Raw genomic sequence first — 13,958 nt, forward strand, 5'->3', positions numbered from 1 at the left:
ATGGGTGTTGAGCGCAGATATTTTACCAAAGAATATAATGATTCAAACTGGATGAAGGAAGAATACATCATAACAAGGTCCTAATTTAAAGGCAATCGTGAATACAGTCACAGTGCTTAAATAACAGACAAAAGACAACACGTTAACTATGCAGTGTAGATCAATTTAAAATTTCTTGTATTGAGTTAAAAATGTGTTCGTTAAATTTTATTTTAGGTATTATTAACATTCTGATAGTAGTAATAGACAATTGGTTACAAAATGCCAAAGTTTTTTATATTATTTATTGATTCGGCATTAACTTTGTGGAATGACATGATTATTTTTATTTTTATAACACTTAATTGAGTTTTATTTTTATTTACGACTAGTTTCGAAAACGACAATTGTTTTCATCTTCTGGTACAAATTAAAAACTAATTAATTTAATTTGTTTTTAATTTGCACCAGAAGATGAAAACAATTGTGGTTTTCGAAACTAGTCGTAAATAAAAATAAAACTCAATTAAGTGGATTATTCAAGCGTTATAAAAATAGAAATATGTTTTTTTTTAAATAAGAGTTCAAAAGTAATGTTGAATTTATATAGACTGCGCATTTAACACATTTTATTTCCCAAACAATTCCAGCCTAGTTCATATCTAGGAATTAAATTTAGCAAAAATCACTTAAACCGAAGCTGAGTTCTGACTGACTCTAATCTATTTCAGGTTTTTAACCTACTTTAACATATATCAGGCTTTTATTCCCTTCAATTTGTTTCTTAAATTTGTCAAACATATTTCTTACTCGCTTGCTTAAGACGCCGTACAGTCTACTCTGGACCGATTCCGGGCTCTGATTAAGATATGGGTCCACCATTGTCTCTGTGTTTCAATAAGCTTCTCGGACCTATAACATACTAACTATCTAGCTATCTCCATCTTTATACAAGCATCTACAGGGTCCATTAATCTCATATTTTCATCCCTCTAAAGCAGTGGTTTTTAACAGTTTTGAAGGTGCCAGTTTCATATGCTCGTTCACCGAACCCTTACTTGGAAAAATGTATTGTAAGATTGATATATTCCTCTAAAATAATATTCTGGATCTATTGGATAAATGAATATATCATATGAAGTATCATTTTTCATAATATTTGATATATTCCTTTCATATAATATACTAGATCTATTGGATAAATCAATATGTCGTACAATAAGTCGGGTGTGTATTTTGACCTCCGCCGAACCCAAAAGACTGACTCAACGAACCCTTGGGCTTCCATCGAAACCAGGTTAAGAACCACTGCTCTAAAGTCTAACAAACAAACGAACCCAATGTACATTAAATCTGCATTATAAGTCACTTTAATTGATTCTTATCACCGCCCTGTTAATTTTAGAAAACTGCTTTCTACTGATTATATCCATCCAATCACATGACTTTTTTTTGTCCGCCTCCGTAGCGTAATGGTCAGCACGCTCGGCTACCGTGCTGGAGGTCCCGGGTTCGATTCCCAGGGGGGGTCAAATAAATAAAAGTGATTTTTTCACCCTTATATTTATTCAATATTACCTTGGACTGGTACCGGAAGCGGAGGGCTGATCACCTTTCCTTCATGTGTTAACGATCGAGATAACACTGCGTTTATATGATGCAGCGCCCTATGCACCATTGGGGTGCAGATAAGGGTTTGAATGAATGAATCACATGACTTCCACATATGAACAAAATGCACAATATTAACCATGTCATCCGGAAAATATATGGAATGGTCAGTGAGAATGCACCGTAGGGACAGCATGCCTTCAACGAATTATAATGACACAAACTTAAATCTATATTATGATCACAAGATTGTCCTTCTTGTTTTGCTGGTTCTTGTTGGAGTCAAGATCCAGCTTGGTGTCCTCTTGCTAGAAAGCTTCTATAGGTCTGTAGAGTCCTGTATAGCCGCATAGTCGGGCTCTCAGGGCGGGCACCAGTAACGCTGCTGCAGACATATCCTGAAGGAGAGTTCCACATTCACACACTAGCAGGTACATTCTGTCACCTTTTGTGGCCACTGATCTGAAATTCATAAAAATCTGTCATATTTCAAAAATATTGGATGAATATATGAATATACGAAAGCTCACACCTATAAACCAAGTCTGTTTTAAAGACATTTACTGTTTACATTTTAACATCTCAACAAGGAAGAAGAAAACCTCTTGTACACATTTATCTATGTTGACATATCGTCGTCATACAGGAGAAAGTGACCAAGTGCGTTTTTTACAAAAAACGTGATCATTGACTGCTTGATATCTTACTAGCTTAATAATGCCTGAAAAAATCTCAAAGGATTTTAAACTTGGAAGTATAATATATTAACTTGTTAAAAATGACTTACTGCATTGATGTTTATTTTCTTGCCAAGCAAATGCGACTTAAATGGCCCGCCTGAACTTTTTACGCTTTGTCAGTTGGTCACTTTCTCCTGTACGAATACGATATCAAAATGTAAAAATAACTCCTAAATGAAAAACTCAGATTTGTAAACAAGGATTTGATCACACTCAAAAATGTTGTGAACATTTGGTTCGTTCTCATATTTACTCTTGCAAACAAATGAACAAAAATAGAAAATTAAGCAAACCGTTATTACATTTATAAATTAATATTTCCAACCAATCGTGAGTTCAATTTACTACTTTCATTGTCCATACCATTGCCAGTATATATATTGGTACCCGTGGATCTTGAGTTTTGGTAAAACTAGATGATATGATGATTTTCAACAGATGAGAGTGGGAATAAGCCTAATCTGTTTATTTGTGGTTTTCACTTTTCGTCGTAACGACTAATTTAACAGCATTTGTGGAGTTCCTCACAAAAATACATTTCCATTACAAAAGCTTTTGAGTAATTAGGAATTCTAGCTTGTAAAATTATTACGTTTTGGTGCGATTTAATGATTTCATATTGGTTTAACACAGGATTGGTTATGTTTTGTAGCAACTTTAATGAAGATTTCAATAGAATACAGTAAACAGAACAGATTTGCATTAAAAGAATTTTTTGTGCAATATTGGAAATGTAACTTTCTGGTGAGGACCTCTACATATGTAAATACCTACATTAAAAAATATGACACTTTCATGTTATTATGTATCGTCATATATTGTCAACAGTACTTTTATTTGGACAAATATGTTCAATGTTTAAAAATGATTACTTGTGTAATGCTATTCGTCTTAACCCCGCTGCTCTGGGAAGGTGTCTATACAGCATCCTCGCTCCGGTCCAGTACAGCCAGTTCCTTTCAAATCTCTCTCCATCATCACCTTCAAATACCTTAAAACGAAAAGATGTTTCATAGATAAAGTGAATATTCATAAGAATAATCTAAGTATAATGGACTTGCACCAAACAACTTGGGTCAAAGCAACCTTGCTCGCACCAAATCGGCGATCCAAACAGGCTGGTTATTAAATTAAGTTTAAACAAAGTCTTTTATTGAAAAAAATATAGATAATAATGTACAACTTTCATATGCAAAACAATTTTCGAAATGAAAACAGTAAGAAAATCAAACAAAAGAAATATTGCAAACTATAAACGATATTAACCACTTAACAGTTCAATTTTGGCAAGAAAATTGCTCAGTGCAGGAAATTGTCACACATAAATGGAAACAAGACTGTTAAAAACACACGCTCGGGTTATTCAATAAAAACAAATGGGTTTGTATTTGACTCGGCCAAAGCAGAACTGCCAAGTCAATATATGATTTACCCGAGCAGTGCTTGGGCTCGTCAAATGCAATACAAACTCCTTGCCCGAGTCACACTTGGGCTAGTCAAGGAACTGATTAAATATCCTTTATTTATTTACACTTATAAATTAAATAAATGGAAATACACATAATGAATGTGACGATATTCAAGATGTAGGACATTGCACCTATTTGGGAATGAAATGGAAAATAAATAAAATTAGTAGGAAAAAAGCAGAATAGCAGTAATGGCCAGGCCACTCAGGGTTGCACGTCTGTACATCACTGGTAATGTGTACATTTTATAAGCTACACAGATTCCAAGCATAAGGAATAGGAACTCCAGATCTATTTGTGAAACATTTTTATGACCCTTTTCCGCATCCAAATCATTAATTATATGGAGGGAATCATATAATCATTAATTAAATTAAATCATTAATTATATGAAGGCAAGGTGATCAGTTCTGCGCTTCAGGTACCAGTCCAGGGTTAAATTAAATAAATATTCATTTGAAAAATATTTATTTTGATCTCTTTTTAGGGAATTGAACCTGTGACCTTTAATACAGTAACCAAATACTTTAAACATTGAAAAAAATATGAAATGTCGAGAATTATAAATAAATCAGATAGTCCATACCTTGTAAACACTAATAATATATCCTGTAGTTGGCGTGTGTGATCTTTTGACTCCCCCGGTGAGGTCTTGGAAGGGAGGTCTACAAATAGTCGCAACTTCGCTGTACAGGTCCAAAGTATGAGCAGCGGTGTAACGCATAGATCTCGGATCGAACTTGGACAGGGATGCGCCTCTCATGTTGTTATAAAACACTAACGGATCAGTCTGGGTGCTGTTGATGACATAGTACGCGATGAACGGGAATTCTGCATTCTTCTCCATGTTGGCTAAGAGCATTCCCCCGACTGCGGTGTTGGCTTGGGCCACGTCTGTCAGAAGTTCACTGGCCGCCGCCCTCTGCCTGTGCAAGGGCCTGGCTAGCGGGGACTCCAGGATGGGGTCTATGGCCTCCAGTGGACTCATCAGATGGGCCAAAATACACAGTTTAGGGTCTGCAACTTCTAGTACGCTGAGTGAGTGAGCGGGGAGAACAGATTTGTTAGGTGTTGCTTTGTCCAGCGGCTGTGGTTGGGGTATCGGAAACTGCAAATAGTCAGAATAAACAATAAATTTATTTGACACAAAAATTATAAAGAGTTAGTATTTACATATTAAGAAATTGATAAAAATGAAGACAGTGTGAGTAGGAACAAAAAAGAAGATCAGAAAGAGAGAGAGGGAGAGGCCTTATCTAAAGACATAAATCTTCTTCAAACTTTTTTCCGCACCCGATTCTGCATAGGGCACTGCATTATATAAACGTAGTGTTATCTTGATCAATAACATATGAAGGAAAGGTTTTCAGTCCTCCGCTTCAGGTACCAGTCTAGGGTATTATTGAATAAATTTTAGAGTGAAAAAAATCTCTTACATTTATTTGACCCCCCTCCTCTTGGAATCGAATACGGGACTTTTATGAACCATTATGGTATATACTACGGAGGCTGACCATATACATGTACAGAATTGTAAAGAAAAAGTAAGTTTTGTGTGAAAATAGAAAGTCATACGAGGTTGAAAAGCAAATTTGAAGAGGGAAGGAGATTTTTGGTTATAAAAACGTACGAATGATTAATTGAAAAATACAAAAAAAAATTAAAGTCAAAACTTCGACGTGGATTGCCGATTGATTTTGATGAATAAAATCTTAGTACATAACGCTCACTCCTTTCAACAACGTCATATATCAAAAAACTTGATTTTTCAGGAGATCGTTTTTAAAGTTTGAAAATATAATGAAATGTATTAAAAATAAATATCAAGCCACTTATTGAACTTTTCACTGTGCAACAGATGTTTTTAGGTAAAACCTGACTGTTTTTTTCTCCATTTGAAAAATATTTAGTATATTTTAAAAAAATACTTAAACTATACCTTTTCTTCAAAATGAAAAAACAACACTTTATGCCCTGTAGCGGGTAAATATTAAGTTAAAAAATTGCTTCTTGTGCTGGGATTTAGTTCATTTTCTGGGCATTCCGAAAACACGCACAACTGAAAATTGTCGATTTTTGATATATCGTAGTCGTACAGGAAAAAGTGACCAACTGACAAAACGTAAAATGTTTAGGAGGGCCATGAAAATCACTTTTGCTTGGCAAGAAAATAAACATCAATGCAGTTAGTCATTTTCAACAAGTCAATATATTATATTATAATATATTATCCTATATATTATAATATATTATCCTCAATATATTATAATATATTATCTTTCCAAGTACAAAATCCTTTGGGATTTTTTCAGGACAATATTAAGCTAGTAAGATATCAAATAGTCAATGATCACGTTTTTTTGTAAAAAATGCACTTGGTCACTTTCTCCTGTATGACTACGATATGACGTTGTTGAAAGGAGTGAGCGATAAATATTATATACTAAGATTCTATTCAGAAAATTTTGATGAATAAAATCATAGTGTACAATGTGTTACAAGTAATGCAACACGTGCATGTATTTAATTTGTATGCCAGATATAAATGGCACGCTCTAGATCTGTGTTAATTTAGTAAGCTAGATGACGGTTCCTCATTTATATTATGACGTTTCATGTCAAGCACCTTCGAGATGGCAGATCGACTCCCAAGTGTCATAATAATATTATAAAGCTTTGCTAGATGCAATTCCTCTGTATTTTAGTTCAACTTAATGAGCAGCGATATTATTTATAATAATGATAATCATTTTGGATAATTTATAAACCGCCATTTTCTTACAATAGTACCTACCTTAACCTTTTGTCTACCAAGCGGGTCCCTTAGACCCGTTCCGAAGTCAATAATGGGTTTATTGAAACTCTTAAATTATATGGAGATAACGATATGTAATGTACACGAGGGTTACAAACAAAGTAGGTACCATACTTTACATAAGGGTCTATTAGACCGTAACGGTAGTTATTAATAGTTTTGTTTAAGGTAGACTGAGGGTTAGGGGCGCTTCCATATAACCTTTACTTAAAATGCAAAAGAACACAAAAATGGCCGGAATATGGAACTACTAGTATATTTTTAAACGTAAAAGCAGAGTTAAAAAATTATTAATAAAAATTTGGGATAACTATTGTTGGTAGGGCTAGCGCGTACATTTTTTCAGCTATACAAACTACTTGACTGAAAACCACCGCCCCCAAGTTTTTGGAATCAAAAACAAAATTTAAGAAAACTATTATTTGTATTATAACTATTTTTTCAACTTATCAACAGTTAGGCTTAGTATAAAACCTATACTCTGAAAGATCCATCCACATTTCCAAGTACGGTATAGAAACTCTTGATTTCCGTTCGGACCCATCCATTTTTTTTTTTAAATCTTATTTTATCTTTTGTTTTATCTTCTATTATCGTATTTAATCAATCATGCAACGTTTTTCGTGATCAAAAATACAAATGATTACTAATGCTTTCAAATTCCTTATCTATGACTGTCAGCGGGGCATGTAAGTTAATATTAACTAGTGTGTATTATCCATCACTAAGTTCTTATACACAGGGTGACAAGGGCAGTAAAGTTATTTTAGTAATCCTAGATACTAGGGGAGTAGGATAATTAACACTGCTCTATATAATTCAATCGAAGTGGTTAAGGCTGCAGTTATATCAGGATGCCTCAGAAACTCAGTGTGGAGGAACACTTGAGAATAGAAAGTAAAATGAAAATATATAAAACATGTGTTCGACCAATAGCTACTTATGGGATTGGGGCAAGAGCAGATACTTCCAGAACAAAATCTCGACTTCGAACCTCCGAGATGAAGACTCTCCGATCCATAACCGGAAACACATTGCGAGACCGAGTAAGAAATACCGACATCCGGAGCATGTGTAAGACGGAGGATATCGTGAGGTGGGGACGACAACGAAGGCGATACTGAAATGAACATATAAACAAAATGTCAGAAGACAGACTTCCACGTATCGCCCTTCATGGAAACGCTGAAGGACGCAGACCCCCAGGGAGACCTCCGAAAAGATGGAATGACAGCTGGGAGTCAACATCCCAAGAGCGACATGCGGAGGCACAAACAGATCCTTAGGATCTACAAAAAGAAGAAGAAGAAAATATATATATACTATGAAAAAAAATATGTGTTTCCTTGAATATACATACTAATACGTAAAAATTGGTAGATGTCCCGTTTTGAGGACAAAAATAAATGGTCAGATTATGCATAGGTGTGCATATTTGAAATCGTCTAGATGTGCATATTTGAAATCGAGTACTTATGTAGTAAGTACGAGTATTTGATGTCCAGCATTTGACGTCCAGCATCCCTTCTGCAAAAAGTCACCGACCTAGCTGAGATGAACCTAAGTAAGCCTAGCTGAGATGAAAACTATCCACCTCTCTTGGTAGGCCGTTCAACTGACTGTAATTCATCTTGGGCTCACCGGCACCCCGGCGGGCAGGAACCTGTCCAGGCTGTGCACCGGTATGATGAAGCAGTCCCTGTCGAGCGTGGCCAGCGAGAGGGGCTGCAGGCGCGTGGGCGGCGCCAGGCCGGCGCCCTGCGGCAGAGGCGCGCTGGCGGGCGGCGCCCACTTGGGCAGCCCCGCGGACGAGGGGCGCCGCGTCACCAGCGGCTGCGGGGGCTCCGGCTCCGCGGCCGTGGCGTGCCCGAGCGCGCTGCTGACCGGACCGCATTTCTCTGGAAAAAAACGCAAATTTTGCTTCATTTTTTGGTATCACTCTTCATCATCATACTTTTGTACTATCACTACCATTATAATATTTTTTTTATTGTTTTGGCACTTTGTGGTAAGACATGATGAAATTGTAAAAGAAAATACTAGTTTTTAACCACTTGAGCTATATTTATTTTTCGAATAATATATATTCGAATAATAAATTTAAACGATGCACAGTAGGTAACCGGTTCTAAGTCTACGTAGTATTTTCATGCGTGGAATAATGAAAAATTTAACATAACATCATAAGTTGATATGAAAATAAATAATTACGTATTTACATCGAATGAATGAAACATGTTTACATATATAAAAATGCTGTGCAATAAATTAATTTATAGATATGAAAAGTCCATATATTTTACTGATTGCAACCCCTACAAGATGGATCGCAATTTTTTTAGGATTAAGACCCTAGAAGAACAAAAGAGGTAGATCCTAAAAAAAAGATGGCGATATGGCCGATGAGGGGTGGAAAATGGCTGCAAACAGCAACCGACCAGAATACGGTAGAGGCCTATATCTAGCAGTGGAGGACAGAGGGCACACGAAGAAGAAGTAATTTCAACTGTTAATCATTTTAAAAAGTACCTACTTAGGTAATATTAAATTGGAGATTTTTTTTAGTAATATAATGCAAAATTAAAATATTTTATTTTTAAAGCAATTGGATCTTATTCCAGATTTTTCCAGGAAAATGCGCAGGAAAATGTAAAAATACAAATTGTATATATGTATGTACAGATAATATGTTTATAGCCGTTGGCTATGCAACGTGTGTTATGTGTCAAATTCAACTACGACACTCAGATTGAAAACACTCGCTATTTAACGAAAATAAATTGACGCTTCAAAGGTGTTTCTTTAAAGGAGAATCAAGTTTATTACAGGCTTAATGATACGATGTATGCGTTTAGATGATCCAGTTCTAGAAAGTCAACTTTCAGTTATTTTGAGCCTTACGACCATAACATATATTTTAATTTATCACTTATATTTTATATTTTAACTGTAATCAATGTATGAAGTCAAAATGTAGGACAACATAATTTTCGAATTCTATTGGTTTAAAACACATTCCCATTAGAAAATTCCATATCGTAATTTTTGATGCTGACATTTTTATAAATTTATTTGTGAATATATTGTTGAAAACCGACGAAATAAAAGATGTGTTTTTAAAAAAAGTTGAATATTTATTTGTATATCCGTAAAAAAAACTCACGTTCCTAAAACGGCGCAACGGAAAATATGTTTATTTGTAAAACTGAATAAAACAGTAAAAAAATATATAAGCTGTTTTAATTTCACATTTTTTATACTTTATAAGATAAAATACACATATTCTGGGTGAAACTATTTAAATAGGACATCTGTAATGGTGGTCGAACCGTCATAATACACAGTTTTTCTTTATTTTTTTATAGACAGTAAACGTGAAAATCAACGTTCATATTTATTAAGAAATATAATAATAATAAAACCCTTATCCGTACCCCAATGGTGCATAGGGCACTGCGTCATATAAACGCAGTGTTATCTTGATCGTTTTTACACATGAAGGAAAGGTGATCAGTCCTCCGCTTCAAGTACCAGTCCAGGGTAATATTGAATAAATATTACAGTGAAAAAATCACTCATATTTATTCTTACCCCACCTGGGAAACGAACCCGGGTCCTCCAGAACTGTAGCCGAACGTGCTGACCATTACACTACGGAGGCGGACAATAAGAAATATGCATCATAAAAATGCAAATAGTTTACGACTATTCTATAAATCGTTTATTTTGTTAAATTGTTTTTCGTTTTAAACAAATCAAGTAAGTTATATGAATTATTTAACTATCTTAAAAACCACAGGTTTTTAAAAACATTATTAAAGTGTAAATGACGATATTTAAACACGATACTCTTTAAATTAGGAATATAGACTTAAGACTTCACTAAATTGGCGCGTCTGCATGTATAAGATCAAATACTACGAAACCAACGATGTATTTTCTTATTTTTATAACGATCGTATAATATAACATAATCTAGTTTTTAATGAGGCGAAGACATTCTAAATTAAAAGTTTGTAAAAAATCATGTTTTGTATGAATCATAACGAAGAATAGAAATATTCGAATTCAAAAGCTTTCAACTTACAAATTTTCGGGTCGGTCTGAGCTTTTGTTTTCTTCTCCTGGCATACACAAAAGATTTGGCACCTATCCTCGCTAACGATCATATTAAATTAAATAAATGTGTATTTTCCTACTTAGCGAAGAGACATTTAAATTACAGGGCGATTTATTTGTTATCCTATTGAATGCTTCTATCGATATATTTTTCTTTTTCGGGGAGGGTTTTCACACACAAAATATTCTCAAGTAAAACGAATTCTCACTTAAGAAAAATTTCCGCTTTATAATATAATATTGAACCTTATCTAATCTAACCATAGGGGTATATATATTTATATATATATATATATATATATATATATATATATATATATATATATATATATATATATATATATATATATATATATATATATATATATATATATATATATATATATATATATATATATAATTTAAATTATTATAAATTGGTTATTAGAGTTATTTAGGGTAACAAATTTGCACCTCATGACGTGTATTCACAACCGCCCCAAAATAAATTTATGGTTAGCCATATGACGAAAAGTGCACAAAAAATGGATTTTTCCGGTCCGATATTACATATTGCATAGGCGTAAACCCCTATATAATATGTAATATCAAAATAAATGTTATTAATTTAGAGTTTTTAGTTTAATATTACATTTTTAACACAGTTTTACTTTTTTTGTTTTATTAAAACTATATTTAGTTTCCATTACGAGTATTACAAAGAATGAATAAAGTATTTCAGTTTAGTTAGATCAGTCTAGGTTCTATATCTGGAGGGTTTGTAACAACGTTATTGCTTTTTGTGGCGTTTTTCGTACAGTTATTTAAGTTAAGTTGAGTGCAATTTTTGTGTGTATTACACATAGAATCCACATGCGTGAAAAACACAAATAATAACGTAAATGGAATATAATTTTTAAGTATATTCTGAGGCATATATACTCTGTGTCCCAAAACCAAATAAAATATTGCAACATTTACGAAATCTGAAATCGAATTTAGCTTGGAAATAGAAATGAGATGTCAATAAAAATAAAATTACCACCCTTACCAGACAAACAGACATATCGCTCACTCCTTTCAATAACGTCATATATCAAAAATCGTCAATTTACAAAATATTTTATTTGTTTTGGGCCAAAGTTATCCCACATTACCGGTAGCATATTCGTAAAGTATACCCTAGCGTACCGCACACAGCCGTGTTTTACATGGGATTTGGGTACATCATTTTTATGAATTGTAAAGATGCTGCTAAAATAAAAAACTCAAGGGCTGCTTAAAAATAAGATGATTTTTTAGTATTTTTAAATTCTTGTTTATATTAAGTGTTTTCTAAAGTTTTAAATAAAGTATTAATAACTTTTATATTATATAAGAAAGTAGGGGGAAGGAACAAAACTTGGTATCAAAACATTTTTGGTTGTTTGTTCACAAATCTGGGTTAGGAGGTATTTATACATTTTTACATCTCACCAAAGATAAATAAAATATGGAAGTCTGGGTATTTACAGGGCTTACGACATGTCAGAGGCTAATTAAGTCACATTACACGCGTGCAACATTCACCATTCTACCCATGATTGACAACCTTACATATATCATAAATCTCATGACGCTTTATTTTTGAGTTCACGGGAGCCATCAATGGTTGGTTAGATCGTAAGCACTGTAGATACCTAGACTTCTATATGAGAATGTAAGAAGAAGAAGACTAAGGAGTCGTATTTTTTTTTAAAGATAGGAATTGCATTTATAATTTACCTTGCTTATTATCAACAAGGTTTATAGATCATTAAGTGGATTTTTGTTTCTTCTAACTAAAAAACATATGTTTTATTTTAATCTGTTTTGGGAACAGGAGGGATAGTATGGGCCAATCAAGAACTTCTCAGCATTTGTTCATTGCTGGGAGGAAACCACGTAAAACTCGTCAGGAGAAGCCGAACTGTTGACTGACGTCAGCAGAACTTCCGTTCCACTAGAAGAGGGTTCGGCATTTTGTGTCCTAACTTGATGTTTCTTCGTCTATGATGAGATATAAAAATGTAAAAATAACATAAATAGTGTCGGGTAGTGGTCCCATGATTAGTGTCGCGAACTCTTGAGTCAGAGTTTCTGTGTTCGAACCCACTCTACCACAATTTGATATCTATTTTCAATAATGAGGCGCTTAGACTCGCAGAAATAGTATGAAATTGAAGTATTTTGTTTATAATAAATACTTTTTATAAAATATAAAAAGATAAATATTTCCCTTTGAAAAAAAAAACATAAATAAATAAATATTTGACGTACCCAAATCGCAATGCGCACAGAGCTAGTGAGTACGGCCGGGTTGTACACTTGACGACACGCGTTTTCGCGGTATAGTAAAGCCTCCTACAACGTTCAGATAGGTACCCCTTTATCTAAGATAATGTTATAATGGGTTAATATTTTAAATTGTATTTTTACGTATTACTCAGAGGAAAATGACTGAAAGGAGTCATTTAAAATCAAAATACGATTTAAAAACATTAACCCGCCTGTAACTTCCACTCCGATAACGCGGTACCTATCTCAACGCTATAGGGGGGTTTAGTGTTTAGCGTTTGAAATTTTGATTGCAGATTTTCACGCATGGTGGGTGTAAACACACAATGAGTTAAGACATTTGCATAGGAAATGAATGTAGGATTACAGACCATGCGTTTTGTGATTGTTGCGCAAGCCAAACGTGACATGGCTCCTTTTCCATACAGACCGATGCTGCCTCGAATCTGCCGGAGAAGCGAACGAAAAATTTCATTATTGGGAACATCATATCTTTGGGACACCACAATACCAACTTAGCCAACCAACAACTAAACACATACACTGACACTTCTTAACCCATCCGCATATCAGTTTTTTAAAACACGTATACAAATACAGTGAAACCTCTTATAACAAGCATAGGTGGTTCCAGAATCTTACTAGTTCAAATTAAACACACGTTAAGAGATTTTTTTTGTTTTGACTGGCGCGGAAGTCCCGGCTCACAAGCGAATGTCGTAAAAAAGGGACTAGCCCTTTCTTTATAACTCATGCGAAATATTGTTCGTTAAGGGAGCAACTTTTTCACATTATTTTTTGCTCGCTATGCGAATCAGTCGTTATGAGAGGTTCCACTGTATACTAATTGAATGTATCCCCAAAAGTAAAAAAGTTGCCCCGCCCGGAGGGGAGGTGACATGGTTTGTCAAACAATGACGCGCTAATATT

At 34.2% G+C, this 13,958-nt stretch overlaps 1 protein-coding gene across 3 annotated transcripts in view; it reads right to left on the reverse strand.

The window, feature by feature from the left end:
• Nucleotides 1–1,485: 1,485 nt before the first annotated feature.
• The window catches only part of LOC148304496 (uncharacterized), an 86,392-nt gene continuing 73,919 nt past the window's right edge, over nt 1,486–13,958 (reverse strand). For 2 of the 3 annotated variants that reach the window (XM_088268188.1, XM_088268187.1), the window contains 4 exons: nt 8,256–8,512; nt 4,386–4,907; nt 3,203–3,321; nt 1,486–2,052 (listed from right to left, as the gene is read on the reverse strand). In XM_088268188.1, coding sequence (XP_088124314.1) covers nt 1,899–2,052; nt 3,203–3,321; nt 4,386–4,907; nt 8,256–8,512 — 1,052 coding nt within the window. In that variant the 3' untranslated portion in view covers nt 1,486–1,898. Of the gene's footprint in view, nt 2,053–3,202; nt 3,322–4,385; nt 4,908–8,255; nt 8,513–13,399; nt 13,475–13,958 lie in introns of all 3 variants that reach the window. The other variant, XM_088268186.1, reaches the window with a different exon arrangement.

This window comes from Brachycentrus maculatus, unplaced genomic scaffold (assembly GCF_059751285.1).
Source record: "Brachycentrus maculatus isolate JH-2025_06_01 unplaced genomic scaffold, ASM5975128v1 h1tg000315l, whole genome shotgun sequence".
In the NCBI taxonomy this organism is placed as follows: Eukaryota; Metazoa; Arthropoda; class Insecta; order Trichoptera; family Brachycentridae; genus Brachycentrus; species Brachycentrus maculatus.